Raw genomic sequence first — 18,536 nt, 5'->3', positions numbered from 1 at the left:
TCAAAGTCGGAATAATTGTATAAGTAAAGAGCGATTTCAATACAATCAGTGTCGCCTGATCTTCCATATTTATAACGGTACGGGCGGCAGAAACGATAGAAAAAATGTTTACACGTTAAAGTATAAAAGCATATTTGGAAACTCACAGCGTATAAAAATAATTTGAACAAAAATACGCTCTCCTCGCGTGGCGAAGCATACGATATTCACACTTATCGTACGCAAACGAAACTCAATTTTTTATTTCTTCTTCTCTTTCCCGCAACGCAGAGGTGACGATGATCCCGACCTACGACACGGACACGCTCGGCTACTGGGTGGCCGACAACGAGGAGGCCCTCGCGGCCCACCACATCGACCTGTCGCCCTCCGCCTCCAGATGCACCATCAATCTGCAGGATCACGAGACGAGCTGCAGCGCCTACCGTCTGGAGTTCTAGGCGGCACAGCAGTGCGGCGGCGGTGGCTGCGGCGGCGGTGGCGGCGGCGCCGGCGGCTACTCGGCTACCATGATACAGTTCCGAAGTTAGAAAATCGAGAGGCAGCTGCAGCAGCAACAATGAGAGAGAGAGAGAGAAAAAAACCCGCGGCGCTAACACGTATACATAATTATCATTACGATTATATTACATTATATGACTCCATGTACCAAGGCCTAAAGCTGTACACGATGCGTATGCGAGCGTGAAAAATTTTTTCAAATTAAATACACGGGCTTTCGAAAATTAATCGTCACACACGATCCACGCGCGAACAGGAAATATCGCATAATTATATTTATAACGAAGCTCTCAAGCACTTTCCAAAATTCCCGTCCTTGATAAGAGAACAAACAAACAAAAAAAAACAAGAATTTTTTGCTCAAAGTGTTACGCACTTCGCGGTGCACGTATTTATAATACACAAGCATTACACACATACTCTCTTAAATGAACCACTGACGAACTGATTTAGAGAACCGTCTGCGTGCGCGATATATACATATACGCGCACGTTTAAATTCACGATGAGTCGATAATCAAGCCGCCCTTGAACTTTTTATTTGCGTCTATTTGTAGCACTCGGAATGGCGAACGTTTGAGTCCTCTTTTTTGGAGCTTTTATATATATACACAGACATTAAGTAAACGTATATTCCGTAAGCGACTGAAAAATTAATCCAAAGCGTGGAGAGCGAGAGGAAGAATGGGGGAGGATGAATCCAAGATTATACATTCACAAACACGATTATAGCCGAGAGACAATGATTATAGTTAATATAGGACAACGAGTCGATTTGAGTTCGCGGATACCTGTCGCGATATGTAATAACATCGATCCGCGCGACTAATTAGCACAAAGTATATTAGAGGCAGAAAATAAAAAAAAAACAATTTAAATAATTAAAAATGCGTCTTCCTTCGAGACGACGAGACGGGGGAGTAATATCATCTTGTCAGTAACTTATACATTAATAATAATGATACGCAATAACGTGTGTACGAATCTTCGAAACGAGTCCTCGATATATCCCTCGGGGATCATACATGCCACGAAAGAGCGAGCCGAAGCATGCTTCGACTCGAACTGTAACTGAACTTAAATAATATAAAATATCGTCCGAAATTCGATTATAGATTTTTGCCGCTTTCGAGTTGTATCGATTCAATAATTTTCAAACGACAAGTCATCTCAATAGCAATTTCGACGTTTGTAAAAAAAAAACGAGAAAACTCACAATTGTTGATATAAAAAGTAAGCTTTACAAATATATGTGTAATTTTTAAGTCTAAGAAAAGGGACGATTTACCGGGGAGCGAATAAATTATGCATGAATTCGCCAGTGTTACTTTGAGAGCGAGAAAAAAAATTTTTCAATAAAGTATTTACAGCATTATTATTATATTCCACTTCACGATTAACGAGCATTTGCAAAAGTCCTTTAAACTGAAACGAAAAATGAAAATATTATATATAATAATATAGCTTTTTGAACAACCTTTTTAAATTGCTTCGATACTGTAGCCGAGTATGTAAAGAGACTTTAAACATCTCCAAATAATAAAAAAAAATAAACCAAACACACGTACGTAAGGATAAAAAAAATTACGATTCTAATAATTGTACTCAAGAGTTTTGCGAGTCTCTTTAAAATGACAAAAAAAAATGATAAAAAAATATACGTAGATGGCAGTGCGTTTCAAAGTATAAACATTATTTATAACGTGTAATATCCATCCAAAAGATCCGTTTGAACAAGCAATTACTTTTGTACTGCAAAACGAAAAATCCGTAAAAAAAGTCGTTGTTCATTGTAGCCAGGAATGCGCGGCGCTGACGCGACAGAAGAAGGGCGATATAAATATCGATGAATAATAATGATGATAGTATGCGAGTGCCCTATGATATCCAAAAGAAAAACAAAACGATCATCTAAGTTTTGGTCGAAAGAAGAAAGAGTTAAAAAAAAAAAATCTACAAGATCATTTTCATTATTGTAAAACAAAGTTTTTACCTCGTTGAATCGTAGATACTTATTCACGTATTAATCCTCTGATTGTATTTGGGAAAAAAATTAATCGATGAGTCTCGAAAAAAATAATGAGCTGATTATCGTTGAACGACTTGTTTTGAAATGGACAGAAATTTAAAATTTAGTGCCTCGCCGTAGAACGCGACGCGCGAGAAGGAGAGAGTGATTAATAAAAATTTAATCGAAAATGAAAAAAAAAAAACTTTAAAAATTGTGCGGCAAGGAGAAGGAGAATAAAGCCTGATCGACGAAGATTAACGAAGCAGTGGAGTGATGATGACGGATTGTGACGACTATGTGCGCTGGACGCGCGCCTCCTTAAATAGTCTAACGTAAATAAAATAAAAAAAGTGCGATTTTTACAAGTAGAACCGAGGTAAAGTGACAGACGAGCGAAAAAAAAGTAGCAGAAACAAAAAGTGAAGGAAATTGAACGAACGAGGATGAAAGAGAGAGAGAAAGACAAAGAGAGAAATAAAAGTGACAAAAATAAAAGGCGAAGTATTGTGATCAAACGATGTCAGGCTCAAGTGGAGTTTGATCTCGTTCAAGTTATTGTAATAGGATTATATAATCAAAGCCTGACAGTTATTGCCTGCCTCGAAAATTAATAATCGCAGCGTAGCTATATACATAAAAAAAAGGGTGTCACGTCGAGAGTGTATTCGTTTTCTTTTCTTTTTTTTTACATACAGTAGTACTTAATAATAACAATAATTAATAAATATACACCATACGATTAACGATAACGAGAAAATTTTTACTAGAATATCGCGCATGATTTTTTTATACTAAAAAAAACCAATCACCACCCAAAAGAAAAGTACTACCCCTTGTCTTCGGTCGTGTTTATCGTAACATTTAGAAGTACTAAGTAAATAAGTGTGTTACCTTTGATTTTTGGTGTCAGTCGTACGTGGAGATGGGGAAGGGGGTTGATCAATAACTGCCAGGCTTGACTTTAAAAAATGAAAACTTTAGCTATTAGGTAAGTTTTTTACCGCCTATTTTTCAGCTGGCCTTAGAAAAAAATACCTTTACATAAGTATAATATATTGTAAACGCTGTACCACAATTGATTTCGTCGGTGGAACTCATAATACCATATGTATTTATAATTTTTCATAATAATAATAATAACGACACGACGAAATAATTATATTTATATCATTGATTGAGTATTAACACAGGGATATAATATTTATAAATATACGCGTAGTTAGCTTTGATGCGAGGTAACGAAGGAAAAGAAAAAAAAAATATTATTGATTGTATTGTTTGTTGAGCAAGCTTCTTTGAGTAAATGTGCTGTTGCATATGTTAAGATTACATAATTTATTGATTTTTAATGATTGACGAAAAATAAAAAACATTCAGTAGGCGAATAAAACTCATATTAAAACGCATTTAGTGGATAAATCTCTAACGAATATATATTCATGTTGCATTGGTGATTGTCATCGTCGTTGTTTTCCTTTTTGTAGCATTTCGCGTGAAAAAAAATCATGAGCTTTTTATATGAATAATAATAAAAAAAAAATGATGAAGCGAAAGCGAGGAGAAGAATATAGGGAGCGTAAAATAATGAAAATGGGTAATAAGGATGAGAGAGTGACGACGAGTCATTGATGTCCTTGTACACTTATGTCTTTCTTTGATTGAATATTGTTGATTTGTTTTTTTATGTTCATTTTATTGTAATCGACCAGCTATTTAGGTAGGAATTATCAATATAAATGAAGTATAAATAAAAATATATTATATATATTATACGAAGTAAAAGTTGCGAATTGTCTCACAACCAAAACACACTCACACATTAAAAACGAAATAAAATATTTAAAAATAGATAAAACTTACAATTATTGCGAGAAAGAAAAAGTAACAAACGTGTGCTCATTCAAATTTTTTTTGTTCGCTTCTTCATAAAACGACTAACAAAAAAAAAACAATTGACCTCAACAATTGCATTGTTGACGTGTACCATAATGATATTATTAATATTATACAATTAACTAATTATACTCAGGACATCACAAAAAAACGACGACAAATGCGTACCTACGAATTACAATTAATTATATATTATTATTATTATTATAACAATTAATTGCCATTGGTGTGGAGATTAAAATAAAAACGAGCTTGAAATCATTGAAGATTTGTATAAGTAATTGTCAAAAAAAAACTACAGGAGCGTTGTGATAATAATAGAGGAAAGGTAAATATGAACACCCCAAAATTGAGAAATAAAATTAAATATTATGCGCGCGATGCACAACCAACACACACATCTCCATCACATATACGCGATCGATACTAGCTCTTCATTGGATAAAATATAGCAGAGATTAAAACTTACAACTATAACAAAAAAAAACACATTATTGTAAATGCGAATGATAATATTTTCGTAATTATAAACGTAAAATCGTTGCATCCAAATTCTCGTCGCACATTCGCATTCGCACGCATCCCCCACGACGCCGCAATATATAATGCAATAGTTTTTTTTTCTCCAAAAAATACTCTCGTATTTACAAGTTAAATAGCTAAAATCGGGGATCGGATCGAGACGAGAATCGGAAGAGAGAAAATAAAAATTGTTGCGCGAGCGCATCGCGTTCTCGTTCCAACACACACACATACGAACTTACCAGGCACACAGGCAAAAAATGGGCTAAATTTCACGGATGGAGTGTTCATGGTGCTAACGACGATTAATTATTATTATTATCGATTATAATCCATTATTAAAAATTATGATTAATTATTAAAATTATTCTATAGACGAACAAGAAAAAAAAACAAATACTGATGTTATAATATACAATTAAAAGGATGAAAAATAAAAGTAAAAAGTAATAAAAAAAAAAACTATCATGAAGCCTCGTGATTATCCTTATTATATCCTAAAAGCCCCTCTAGAAGCGCATGTCGTCGGGCATCTTGACGAAGTAGGCGACCTTGTCCTCGGCCACGCGATAATTGTGTATCCAGCGTGATCCCTTGCGCAAGCTCTTGTCGATGCCGTCCTTCCAGACGCCGGCGGGCAGATAGACCTCTCGCTGTCTGCTGCCCGAGTGCAAGATCGGCGCCACTATGAGCTCCTCGCCGACCGAGAACTCGTCGAGCACCAGGTGACAGGCCGGATCGGCCGGGTCGAGCATCCACAGGGGTCGAATTATGGGCAGACCCGTGTCCAGGGTGACGTTGGCGTACTTCTTGAGCAGCGGCGTCACGGTCTTCTGTCGTAGACTCGTGAGATTCTTGGCGATCTCGAGGACGCTCTCGTCGGCGTACTTGCTCGGCAGATGGCTGAATCTGATCACCGGCAGGAAAGTGGCGAGCTGAAGCCATCTCACATATAGCTCCTTGTCGGGCAGCTGCAGCTCCAGCTCGTCGTCGTCGTCGTCGTCGTCGTCGCCACCACCGACCGAATTATTGTTATTGTTGTCCGACGAGGTGGGCAGAGCCACGTCACCACCCACGGCTCCGGGCATCACGAACGGAAAGCCGATTATGCCGTAGCTCAGCACGGTGGGTATGACCGTCTTGATGGCCTTCCAGCTGGAGGCGAAGGGCGGCAGCGAGACGAAGACGGGACCGCGCGGTCGTTGGACGGCACTTGAGACGCCGATCACGGGCAGGGGCGAGCCCAGCAACGCGTCGACGAAGAGACTCTTGTAGTGATCCGGGCTGGCTAGGGGCCGCGAGCACTGGAAGTAGTGCGGCATGTCGTGGGCCGTGCCGAGGTCCAGATAGAACGCGTCGACCTCGTATTTCTTGACGAGGGCCTCGAGCTTGGCCTGGAGCCAGGGCAGCGTGCGATTGTTGGTGATGTCGAGGACGCCGGCGCTGGACACGTCGCGGTAGCGAGTCAGGGCGGGTATGCGCGGATCGCTGCCGCGCTCGCCGACCAGCAGACCCTCGGCGACGGCCTGGCGAAACGAGCTCGACTCCGTGCTGACGAACGGCTGCAGGGTGAAGACGATGCGGAAGCCACGGCGGTGCATCACGTCGATGGTGTGGCGCATCGAGTGGAAGCGCGCCTCGTCGAGGGCCAGGTCGCCGCTGCTCGGCTGCCACTGCTCCGACAGCAGCACGTGACCCTGGCGCAGAAAGCCCAGCGCTATGACGTCCTCGGTGTAGTTGGCCACGTCGGCCTCGCCGGCGCCCGGTGCTATCTGCCAGACGGGCTCGCTCAGCAGAGCTTGCACGGCTTGCAGCTCCTCGGGCCTGAGTCCGTCCCACAGGTATTTCTCGGCCAGGGTGGCGTGAAGCTTCTTGGCGCTGTCGTTGCTCGCGCACACGCTGTAATTCAGTCGAGCGAGCTCGCCCGGCTGCGCGACGAAGGCGAAGCCGTCGTGTCTGGCCTCGAGGCAGAGCTCCTTGTTGCTGTTGCTGCTGCTGCTGCTGCTGCCGATGCCACCGCTGCTACCCGGGACGATCTGAGGCTCGACCGCCGGCAGTATCGACACGTAGAGCGGCGTGTCCGGGTCGACGGTGATGGTGGCGCCGCGCGAGCTCAGAAAGTATCGACGCAGCACGTTGCCGAACGGCTGGCCCTTGCGCACGTCGCCCGTGATGAAGGCCGCCGACTCGAGGCGCGACTGCTGCTCCAGCGGATAGGCCATGTCTCTCAACTGGCCCGCGCCGTACCAGTGGCCGCCCCGCTTGGCCGACCAGTCGAAGCAGTCCCGCGGCCAGACGCCCGGCTGCAGCGCCTGCCAGGTGACCTCGTAGCAGTCCGTCGCGGGATCGCGACGACGATGGCTCAGATAGAGGCGCGAGTGACCGCGCCACTCGAGGCAGACCTTGTCGGCGAGCTCGTGCTCGGGCAGACACGGAAAGACACCGACGTCGCCGGGTATGCCGACGCCCAGGCGCGCCGACACGATCTCGCCCCCGGCCGAGTTGTACACGTGCATCTGGCGCTCGTTCTTGTTGAACCTGTGGACATGAGGAGGGCGCGAGGTGGCGATTAATCTTCTTTTGTTTTTGGGGGAGTTTCGAAGGGTTGAGAAGGTAGAAATCGTGAAAGAAGGACTTTCTCCGACTTATATACGTTTATTTTTACGCTGACACTTGCAGATTTGCTGGTATAAAGGTACTCGCCATCTAGCGGGGGAGGCTTGAAGTAGTATTATTTTCAACAGAGTATACTGAAAGGAATTTTAGAGGCAAGTCCAACAGAAGTGGACAGCTGTATCAGAAAAAGATATTTTGCTGCCACAGCAAATAATTTAGAGAAATTTAGCATTGAAATATAGCCCAATAATTTTGCTGTGGCAGCAAAATATCTTTTTCTGATCCAGCTGTCCACTTTTGTTGGACTTGTCTCTACGATTTTTTTCAGTGTAGTTTTCGAACAATTGAGTTGTCTTTTTCAGGGCATTCAAAATGTACTCAATGGTTATGATATAATTGTCTAATAATAATCGCCAAAAAAAATCAATTAGTAATAATGTTAGTATATTTTGAAATATCTAAAAATTTATCAAATGGCCATTTTGTGATAATTTTTTGAACTTATAGTCACGATGGTTTATTTTATTTTTTTTTGAATTATAAATAAAATGATACTAGTATCCAACCGTTAACTTATAAAAATCAATAAAATAATTATTATGTTCTAAATTCAATGAAAAAGAGTTAATGGATAAAATTTTAATCGCCGAAAAATCTAATTGAAAGTGAAGTTCGAGTTCCAGCGTGAGGGGCCCGATTTTATTCAAACGAGATTTATTTCAATAATATTTATCACATTAACGTTTTTGACACAAAAATCTAATGATTCGATGGCGAATGACTCGAATTCGATGTTTCAATATAATTTAATGGTAAATCTTGCATTCCCATACTAGTCAAAAAACTCAACATTTCATGGCCAGTCTTCGGCCAACGAAAAAGTTTCTTGACCATACAAGGCCATTAAAACTGGATGTATACTAATCAAATACAAAACGTTTTTTTTTTACTTTATGATCATTTTTCGACTGTGTAAAATTAGAGAAAATTACCATTGAAACACTTCTTCAACAGTTTGTTCTTAATTTTATTCTTTGGCAATTAACATCAGGAAAATACTATAAATGAAAGGAGCCTCTACTTCGACTTATACAATTATTTTGACTTTTCTACTTTCGGATTTACTGATTTAAAGTTACTCGCCATCTAGCGGTGGAAGTTTGAAGTAGTATTATAGTATTTAAAGTGGTTGAAAATTGACCAAAAATGTTTGAACCAATTAAATCTTAATTTTCAGGTCATTCAAAATGTCCTCGATAATTGTAACATAATAATTGTCTAAGAACAATCACCGAAAACAAATCAATCAGTAGTTATTTACCAAAATAGTCATTTTTTTTACCAATGCCTGACTCGAATAAAAGTAAAATCAGATTACGTATATAGCGTATTCATCTTTACACTGCCCTCACCTGAATTTATCGAAGTAGGCCCGCTGCAGCACATGCTGGGTATAGTAGATGTGCGCGAAACCCACGAGAAACACGATGCAGAGAAATAGAAAGCCGACGAAGGTCTTGAGCCGATAGTCGGCGTTCTGACGCTTGGCGCTGTTCCTCAACGCCTGGGGTATCGTCCACTGGAGCTTCTCTTTCAGTAGACTGCTGATGCTGTTCACGCTGGTGATGGTCGAGTTGGCGCTCGGATGAGTCTGCGAGTAGTCGCCGCTGCCACCCAGCTGATCACCATTGCTGCCGTTGTTATTGTTGTTGCCGTTAGTGTGACTATTGTTGTTGTTGTTATTGTTGTTATTGTTGGCGCTATTGTTGTTGTTGTTGCTATTGATGAGTTTTTTACTGCGCGAAGATTGATGATTATGATGATTTTGGGGCACGATGACCCCGATCGGTTGACGCTGACTCTGCAGCGGTATCCTGTATCGAATTCACATTATTATTCACCCATATGAAACGTTCAATTAATTTATTTAACTTGCACGAACCACCCGACAATATTAAAAAATAAAAAAAATTGACGACAATTGTACCTGTGTAACGACATCGCACTGCTGACATCGTATCTCGGCATCATTTTGTCAACGGCAACTATAGCTAGGACGATCGGTACAACGATATTTAAAACGTGCTCGCCCGCACGAATCGTAATAAACGTTTCGTAAACGACGGAGCTCTACTACTACTGTCCGTCCGCGTGTTCAAACTTTGCATGCAGATATAGAAAAAGAGACAGAGAAGAGGAGAGTCTGTTGCTGCGCGATAACGACAACTGATGTTATTTTGCGAAGACGAAAACGATGACTACGACGATGATCTCGTCTCTAAATGTGTACGTGTGCGTTTATGCAATTCTGGGGGATTATTATTTAGCTTTGGGAGACGATAAGAGTATGAAAAAAAAAATAAATCTTTCCCTCGACAACAACAGCTAAAACAAAAACAAAAAAACGAAAGCAAAAGAAGAAGAAGAAGAAGCAAAGACTCACTTGGCCGCGTCGTGCTCGTTGAGATCGTCTTCCGTGTCGGAGCCCAGCGTGCTGCCATTGAAGGTCGAGCCGCTGTTGCTGAACGTCACGCTGCTGTCGCTCTCCTGCCTCGCGAACTTGGACGAGACGCCCTTTACAATAATAATAATAATAATCATCAAAATTAATGATAACAAATATATATTACTTTTACTAGACTACTATAAAATGTCATTGAACTACTTTGATATATTTTTATATGCATGCATCCCAGAGCAGCAGCGGCATCAAACCGAATAGTACAGTATTATAACGATAACAAAACGAGAGATGCGCGCGGCGCTTATCTCTAATCATTGCCAATTGAGGCATGAGACAGCAGCAGCTGATCGTTTCAGAGAGCTAAAAAAAAAAAGAAAAAGATACGAGTATACCTCGACAATGGCCTGCATCGGGTGATTATGCGACCAGAGTAAATAATGCTGCTCGGCGGGCGTGAGAGCGCCCGGGTGTTTGTAATAAACTCGCGTAGCGCGACCGTACATGATGGCGATCGATTTGTTGACTAAATCCGTGTGTTTGTATTAATTATAACGTTTCGATGTTTATGTCATATATATTATTATACCTTGTCGTTACCGATCCGCAGATCGTCCATGTCGTCGAGCTTGCCGGGCATCGACGAGCTGAGCTTGCGGCCGCCCCTACGTTGCTGCTGCTGCTGTTGCTTCACAGCCGCGTCCACGTCGACGATGGTAGCAGCCATGGTCGTCGTCGTCGTTTCGGTACCGGCCCTGACTGCGACGGTATCTATTATTCCGTCGTCATGTTTGTCCTCGACCTCGACCTCGACTCCGTCACCTGCGAAATAATCGTACGGCGCAATCGGACGAATGACAAATTACTCGTTGTTTTATTTTATTTCGTATTTTATATATAGCGTGTGTGAGATTGTGTGTGTACGTGTGATCGGTAGCCGTTGGTGTATATGTATTTAACCCGAAGGCAAACCTCGCAGCGCTCAAATACGTCGAGCACATATTTATTTAGCGACGATTTTTTACGTCTCTTCTTTCGCAAGTCGCTATCTACATACACAAACACGTGTTGATATATACAATGCGCGATATCGATACGCGCGTGTTTGTATCCGATTCTTAACCTAGAACCCGAAATTCAGGCTGCAAAAAATTCGACATGAGCTGCTCCGAGCCTCAGTCCACCACCACCACTGAGAGCGAGTCTCAACAAGAACCCGAGAACCCCGTCACGTACATCGAGCTGCCGGCCTCCTCCTCGTCCTCCTGCGATGACCGATCCTCGATCGTGCCACCGGCGGACGAGCCGCCGGAAAATTTGCCCTTCACCGTCGGCGCCAACATCGGCGTCACCAAGACCAAGTTCACCCTCAAGCAGGACTCGCCGCGTCAGCGTGGCGTGCTCAGTCCCCGCCAGCACCTGCAGCAGCTGGACATTCTGGCCTTCGATCTCGGCGTCGACTCGCAAGCCTCCGCGTCGAGCAGCAGCAGCAACGGCAGTATAATCACCGCCAGCCACGATGTCGGTGACCCCGCCGCCTCCTCCTCGGAAACAGCCTCGAGCGGCTGCCGCTGTCCGCCCGTCCGCGAGTACGACGACATCGGCGACGCCGAGATCGAGTACACCCTCTGCATCGTCAAACCCGAGGCGATGATGCATCGCGCGGCGATCGAGGCGCGCATCGAGGCTGAGGGCTTTCGCGTCTGCGGCCAGCGTCTGGTCCACCTGACCGAGGACGAGGCGACGGACTTCTATCTGGACCAGGAGCCGCCGCGCGACAAACAGACCAAGTGCCTGATCCAGCATCTGGCGAGCGGACCCGTGCTGGCGATGATACTGTCACGGGTCCGCGCCATCGACGCCTGGAAGAGGTTGGCCGGCCCGAGGGGCAGCAACTGGCAGCGAACGAGATCGGGCTGGCTCAACAGTATCCGGGGCAGCTTCGGCACGCACGAGAAGACGAGCGAGGAGCCAGTGGTGCACGCGAGCGAGGACAAGAGGTCGGCCAGGCGCGAGATTCACTTCTTCTTTCCCGATCGTGAGTAGGGTATATACCATATCCGAATGCGCGAGAAAAAAAAAATAACGCGAGTGGATCTTTGTTACAGATGAACTCGACGACGTGAGCGTGGAGGCGAGACTCAAATTTTACAAGCGCGAGATCAAGAGCACGCTGCTCGAAGGATTGGTCAAAGTGCGATCTCAATTTGTTTTTTTTCATCTTTTCACTATAACTTTTCTATTTATCGTACACACGCGCGTTACAGTGCTTCCATCGAGACCCGAAGCCGAAGAACCCGGTCAAGTGGCTCGGCTACTGGCTGCTGGACAACGATCCCAGGGCGCCGAGATTCCACTGCTACTACGATCCGCCGACGGGCGACGAGGACGACAGCGAAATGATTCAATCGCAGTGTTAACAAATATAATAATAATAATAAAGAGAAAGAAACCGAACGAACCTGAGATAGTGCGATGCTGTCGCTGCTGCCTCGTAGTAGTCCGCACGATCGGGCGTTGAAATTTCCTCTGTATCACTGGCGGCCTATTATACCTGAGCATACGTAGATGGGAAGAAATAATATCGCGCATTAAAATCATACATGCGGATCGTTGGCGCAATTTAAGCTCGTTTCGCGCACTGTGCAGCATATATATGTATGATGATACTTATGATATAAAGCGAGAGCGAAGCTGAAATATTATTTATTTGTTGCCTTCTTCCATCTGTCTCTCTCTCACCTGGCGTTGACCAATCGCTCGACGATCTCCTTGGGATCTTCGGCTTTTACTGCTGCTGCTGCTGCGTCTCCGTCGTCGTTATCGTCTTCCTTGGGAAATACGTAGGTCTGCTCGATGAGCCGTTGACGATGATCGTCGTCGCTGTGCCTCTGCTTCTGTTTCTCCTGCCGCTGCTCGTCGTCGTCGTCGTCGTCGTCGAGCTTAATTGAAACATCCGCAGTCGGAGTCGCAGTGGTAGTAGTAGGTGCAGTCTGCAGCTCGCTACATGCAATTCACACACACACATATACACGTACACTTTTAGTCGCGCGTTAAAAAGCTCGAGAGGCGCAAAGACAAGATTGGCAATAATTCGATGCCTTTTTTCTTTCTCGCTACTACTGCTACTTACTTACTTTATTAATCTTAGCTCTTTGCACGCGATTCGATCGAGAAGTCGATCGTAAAGAGAAAAAATAAGAGAAGAAAATAATCTTCACCGAGAGGAGTAGTACTAGTAGCGAGCGCAAAAAAAAGTTTATTATACGAGAACGAGTATGCATAGAAGCGGTATAATTTGAAAGACACACGGTGCAGACGGTGTGTGCGATCACGCGCCTGCCTTGCAAGTGTATATGTATATTCAACGAGAGGCGTCGAAAGGCTAATAATACATACATGTATCGGTGATAAGCCGAGAAAGAGTAAACCGCACATCGATCGACCGACAGAGTTAAAAAATAATGAAAAATATGTACGACGAGTCGCACCTGTATCGGGGCTTGTACCAGGGCCAGGGTGTCCTGATGCGTCTCTGCTGCTGGTCCGGCGTCGTCCTCGTCGGAGGTGTATCTCTACAGGCTCGATTAGAAGACGATGACGATGTTGCTGCTGCCGCCACCTCCGCCGTGGCAGTAGCATCCACTACTACCGCTGCCGCCGCTGCTGCTGCTGCTTCTTCTCGACGCGCGGCGAGATCGAGCGGATCGACGCTGGCTATGCGATCGTCCCACGGGTCCACTATGGAGAGCAGCACCTTCTGCGCGTGTGACAATGCAGCTATATGTAATACGTGTGTACGACTTTGCGATGCGCGCGAATGTATTTCGTACGCGTGTGCGTGACGATATCGGTGTGCAACGGCAGCGACAACGCCACACACGCTACACATGAGTATGTATGCGTTCGCGACGGTAATATCGGCTCTCTTTTTTATCCGAGCTCTGCGCTTGTAGAGAATGCGATGTACCGATGAAGCGCCTGCGGTACCTTTCGTTACTTTTATATAGTGTTTCCGCACATAAAATGTTGGTCTAACTAGGAGTAAATTTTGAAAACCCTCGATTTATATAGTTACTCGTGCTTTACCACTTGCGGATTCGAGGATAGAGGCGGGTACTCGCCATCTGGCGGCGAATGCTTCGAGTAGCGTTGCCGTACTCGATTATATTATAATTGTCATTTTCAGTCGAAGAGCTCAAGTGATCGTTGTATATAATTATTTTCATTTAACCATACTTGCACATTTAAAGATAAAGGTGTCCGAAAAATGATCTTGTCTTTTTGAAACAATTCTACTGTCGTTTTCGGTACGATCAGAATGTACTTGAAATTTTTTTACAAAATTCTAAGAGAAAAATTGCCGTAAACGAGTCAATAGTATTGTAGTAGTTGCTATCGGATGGGCGGGGGAAAAAATACAAAAACATATTTTCCTGAACGTAGAAAATCGCATTTCTTGAAAAGCTAGCTTAGACTTTAGTGTATGCGAGAGAGCTCAGTGTACTTTAGAACTCCAACGCGTGCGGAACATTACCGAAAGATCGCATCCATCGCGAGACTTTTGTGAAATAAATTGAAAATATCTCAAGTTATAAGTGAAAGTGTTTAGCGAGTGCGCAGAACGATGTCTTGTCCTTCCTCAAAAGAATTGTGCGATGTCAGCAATGAATCCTCAAAGGTGGTGAATAATAAAAAAGATTGGCTGAATGACTTCCGTGAAATTAAAACCAAACTATTTAGTTTGGTCTGGGAGGACCAACTCCTAATTTTACAGGAGTATTTTAATATTTTGGAGTATTTTAATAGCCAACAAACTCATCGGTTTCTCATCGAATTATTTCATTGCCACGCGAAAGACGATATTTATCCAGGAGAACGAATCATCCACATATTGTTCGAGGCCGGCTGCTGAGCCGAGCCTACGTTTGATAAAGACGGTAGGGCACATGTTCGGCTGCGAGGCAGTGGTGATGAACTTTTTCGATGCGATAATTTTGAATTTTGTTCGATTTAAATCTATTTATTTTCACTTAACCACTTGCACATTTAAAGATAAAGATTTGCTTGCCATCTAGCGGTGGATGCTTATAATAGTATCATTATATCCAAAGTGGTTGAATAATGTTCTACTTTTTTTCTAAACGATTAAATTGTTTTTTTTTCCAAGTTAATCAGAATATGTTTAATATTTTTTACGCAATTGTAACAGAAGAATCACCAAAAAAAAACAGGTCAATACCATTCTTGCCTCCATCGGATGCATCGGTATCAGATGAAAAAAAAAAATACGTTCGTAATATTCAAATATACACGAGGAAGATGTTTCTGGAAAAAATTGGCCACGCCACGTGTACACACATGTACAGACGCGATCATGGTAATCGGATTTTTTTCACTTTCCTCCTTAAAACAGTCAGCGCGAAATTCGAGCTCTCTCGCGTGCGCATTGTGACGCAAATCGAGGATATAGAGAAAAAAAAAATAATCGCGTATAAAAAATTAGCATCGACTTCTTTCTTATCCGTGATCTCGAGCAATACTCTTATACCATCGATACATTTTTTAACTTTTTAAGTATTCTTCAAACGGAATACTTCGATCCTCGCAAAGAATCATACTGCACACCAACCAATTGAAGGCTCGCAACGATCCGTATCCAAGTTTACGTATTATTTTTTGTTTATTCCTCTCCTTTACCTCGGCCTCTCTTATAATAATAATCGTCGCGCGCGGGCAATTTAGTTAACGAGCGCTGCAGTGTCTATACCGACTCGCTATTCATATTTCCGATATTAATACGAAGTCGCGCGTACACTGCATCGTATAGAGCGCAGTGATCGCGCTGATTCAAATTTTCGAATCAATCGTTAATTATTGTCGCGCGCAGGCTGTAATTATAAAAAAAAAAAAAAACGTGTCGTGCATTACAGCATCGTCGTGCACGGTGCAGTGTCGAAAAGCAAATCGGCACGACGACGCGTGCAGCAAAAAAAAAAGTATATCGCGCACTCCTGCGCGTTATTGCATTATTTGGATGAGTTAGCATCGTGTCGATATACATCCAATATATCGAGTGTCGGAAACGATATTCGTATGATATTTCCTTCATCTCGATGCATCGTGTACAACGAGAAACTAATGTTACAGTATGCAGTGCACACAGAGTTCGCGTGTGCGCATGCGATCGTAATGTCGTTACAGATAATGCATCGGTTTGAGTGACGTAATCTGGAATACCTCATAATGAGTTAGATACCGATTTTCAATCGCGGAAATAGTGATCGTTGTCGTATAGCCAGACACACATGGCTTGCATTATTTACTATTTTTCTTTCTCGAAAAGTAAAAGCTAAAACTCTTCGATCTCGTTTCGATCGACGTACGCCTAGCACGTCGCGCACTTTTTAATTTTTCGTAATCTCGATCGAGTAATAATGCCGCGCTCGCGCGAATTCGTCATCGCACGCGCGGATTTTTTTTTTTTTTTGTGGTAGTTGTTACAGAAAAGTGTCGCGGAACTATTGTTATCGATACGTGTACGTATGCGTATTGCTGCTGTCAATGTCGGAGTTTCGATAAAGCAATGTCCCGTCGCGCGTGTAAAACTCAAGTAATTGTCTTGTACTTTACAAGTGTATACAGATAAAATTTCGGCATCACCAAAGAACGAAGAAGCCTTACCTTTTTTCTTCCGCTGTGCTTTTTCTGCCTCCTCACTCCGTGAAGTCTCTGCTCCATTTTCTTGCACCACCACCCTCGACGCTTCGATGCTTTTACAATACTTATTTATTTATTATTTATTAATAGCCCCCCCAGTGCACACCATACACTCTCGAGCCGCGTCCCGAACTGATTAACCGAGCGAGCTTATTAATACCGCTGCTCCGATCGCTATGGTCTCCGGCCGTTTCGCGCTTGTGTAGATAGGTATGTAGTAGTCGCGTGTCGCGCGGCTCGTACGTACACCGCGCGCACAGGTGTGCCGCGCATATTACTTTATCTCCACCGCCGTACGTCGTTGTATATGTATGTACACACGTTTACCCGAAATCAGTGTCGGTAGTGGTAGTGGCTGCTGGCATCATCCACCCATGAGGTTTGCAATTATAATCTCGAGTTCTTGGGCACAGACACTTTACGAACGCGATGATATATCGTTATTGGCCTCGGATGACACTATATACACGACTGCACAGCCGAGATTTAACGTCCTATAATGAGATTATTACGCGCTCTTTGTCTCTATGTGCCGTTTAGTACCCACCGGTGCAGTTAATTAACAGCTGCAGCGGTTTGCGTCATCGTCGGCGCGGAGCAAACATTTGCGCTTAAAAATTACAACCATTGTAACGCGTGCGCGCGCGTTATCGCGACCTAGTCCTGATTAATTTAATTTTTATTTATTTTTTTTGTTTAATTTTTAATTTTGTATACGCGACAATAATTATACTTGTATAGGGCTGCTATTATTCAGCCGCGTGGCGCGCGAGAAGCGCACGCGAAGCGCACTACTGAGAGTCGATGATGATGCTGCTGCTCTTCCGTCATGTTACACATAAAAATGCGGAAAAAGAGATGCATTAATCACTCGACGAGAGAGAAGAACTCGTGACTCTCTCGTGTACAACTCGATTGAGAACATGTAGAGTATTTACTGCTGCTGCTCTTGCGCTCGTGCATTATTTATTATAATTATTACACATTGCGCTCTATCGTCGAATATACGATGGATGTGCTTTTAAATGATTTTACGCGCGTGCACACGCACTTGTTCTCGATAAGACCCCCCCGACAGTAAGAGAGATGAAAAAAAGGAGATGTGAAAAATGGATATACAGTAACAACACATGGACGGTTAATATTTACGAAACTTAATATATTATTTGATTATAATTCATAGAACGATTTTCTATATATATACTTATTGGATGTATATAACGTTTTGCGTATAAGTGATTATAATACATAGGTTTTTTTATAAGTTGTTGGATTTTCGTTCGTTTTGTTCTCGCGGCATCAATTTTTTCAACTATATACTTTGTATATATTATATATTGCTTTCCGTCGTAATATTCGTCTACAACAACAGAAACGTGTCGTTTTCTTCTTTACTCATTCATTTATTTATCACAAAAAAGGAAAACGTATAAACTAATAATAATGCTATTTATATACGTATATATATACGTGACAAAAGTGATCCCTTTTCTTAGGCGCCGTTTTTTTTCTTTTTTTAGATCGTTCGCGGAGAAACAAAAACAAAAATTTTTTGCGGACCATTTTTGTCGATACATACACACAATATATACGATGGAACAATTCATATATAAATGGGTTTTTTTTCTTTCATTTTGACGCTGAAGATTGCTTAGAATTAAAGAACGATTTGTTGTACAATATCATAATACAGGCGTTCGAATGTCATGTTACGTCATTGCACTGCCGCTTCGGCAACCATATCATATTAGTATATTGTATACGCGGATGATGTACGCGCGTATACACTTCGTTATACTTCACATTTCGAAT

General features: G+C 42.9%; 2 protein-coding genes across 6 annotated transcripts in view; one reads left to right on the top strand and one right to left on the bottom strand.

Annotated features, from left to right (window-relative positions):
• LOC106653583 (microtubule-associated protein futsch) overlaps nt 1–2,051 on the top strand; it is a 28,028-nt gene extending 25,977 nt beyond the window's left edge. For both annotated transcript variants that reach the window (XM_023458698.1, XM_023458697.1), the window contains one exon: nt 271–2,051. In XM_023458698.1, the coding sequence (XP_023314466.1) occupies nt 271–440 (170 nt within the window). In that variant the 3' untranslated portion in view covers nt 441–2,051. The remainder of the gene's footprint in view (nt 1–270) is intronic.
• A 3,267-nt stretch (nt 2,052–5,318) lies between these two features.
• LOC106653636 lies at nt 5,319–17,604 on the bottom strand. 4 transcript variants are annotated; one of them, XM_014373153.2, is made up of 8 exons: nt 16,689–17,604; nt 13,496–13,764; nt 12,747–13,007; nt 12,467–12,558; nt 10,594–10,826; nt 9,987–10,117; nt 8,956–9,417; nt 5,319–7,465 (listed from the first exon to the last, which is right to left on the bottom strand). In XM_014373153.2, exons 1-8 carry the CDS (start codon nt 16,743–16,745, stop codon nt 5,437–5,439), a joined length of 3,534 nt encoding a protein of 1,177 aa, XP_014228639.1. In that variant the 5' UTR covers nt 16,746–17,604; the 3' UTR covers nt 5,319–5,436. The 4 variants fall into 4 exon arrangements, with proteins under 4 accessions (XP_014228639.1, XP_023314467.1, XP_023314468.1 ...); XM_023458699.1 differs by lacking the exon at nt 16,689–17,604 and having other exon boundaries at nt 13,496–13,922; XM_023458700.1 differs by lacking the exon at nt 16,689–17,604 and having other exon boundaries at nt 8,956–9,261; nt 13,496–13,922.
• Between the last annotated feature and the right edge of the window lie 932 nt (nt 17,605–18,536).

Source organism: Trichogramma pretiosum, unplaced genomic scaffold (assembly GCF_000599845.2).
Source record: "Trichogramma pretiosum strain Unisexual culture from Peru unplaced genomic scaffold, Tpre_2.0 scaffold75, whole genome shotgun sequence".
In the NCBI taxonomy this organism is placed as follows: domain Eukaryota; kingdom Metazoa; phylum Arthropoda; class Insecta; order Hymenoptera; family Trichogrammatidae; genus Trichogramma; species Trichogramma pretiosum.
This window is presented reverse-complemented; position numbering and strand designations above follow the sequence as displayed.

Excerpts from the sequence above, each read along its gene's own strand:
- LOC106653636 (XM_023458699.1), bottom strand. The coding sequence starts at position 13,896 with ATGTGTAGCGTGTGTGGCGTTGTCGCTGCCGTTGCACACCGATATCGT. Across the intron at positions 13,008-13,495 it reads TGGTACAAGCCCCGATACAG|CGAGCTGCAGACTGCACCTA; the intron begins GTGCGACTCGTC and ends AATTGCATGTAG. Across the intron at positions 10,118-10,593 it reads TGCGGATCGGTAACGACAAG|GGCGTCTCGTCCAAGTTCGC; the intron begins GTATAATAATAT and ends ATTATTGTAAAG.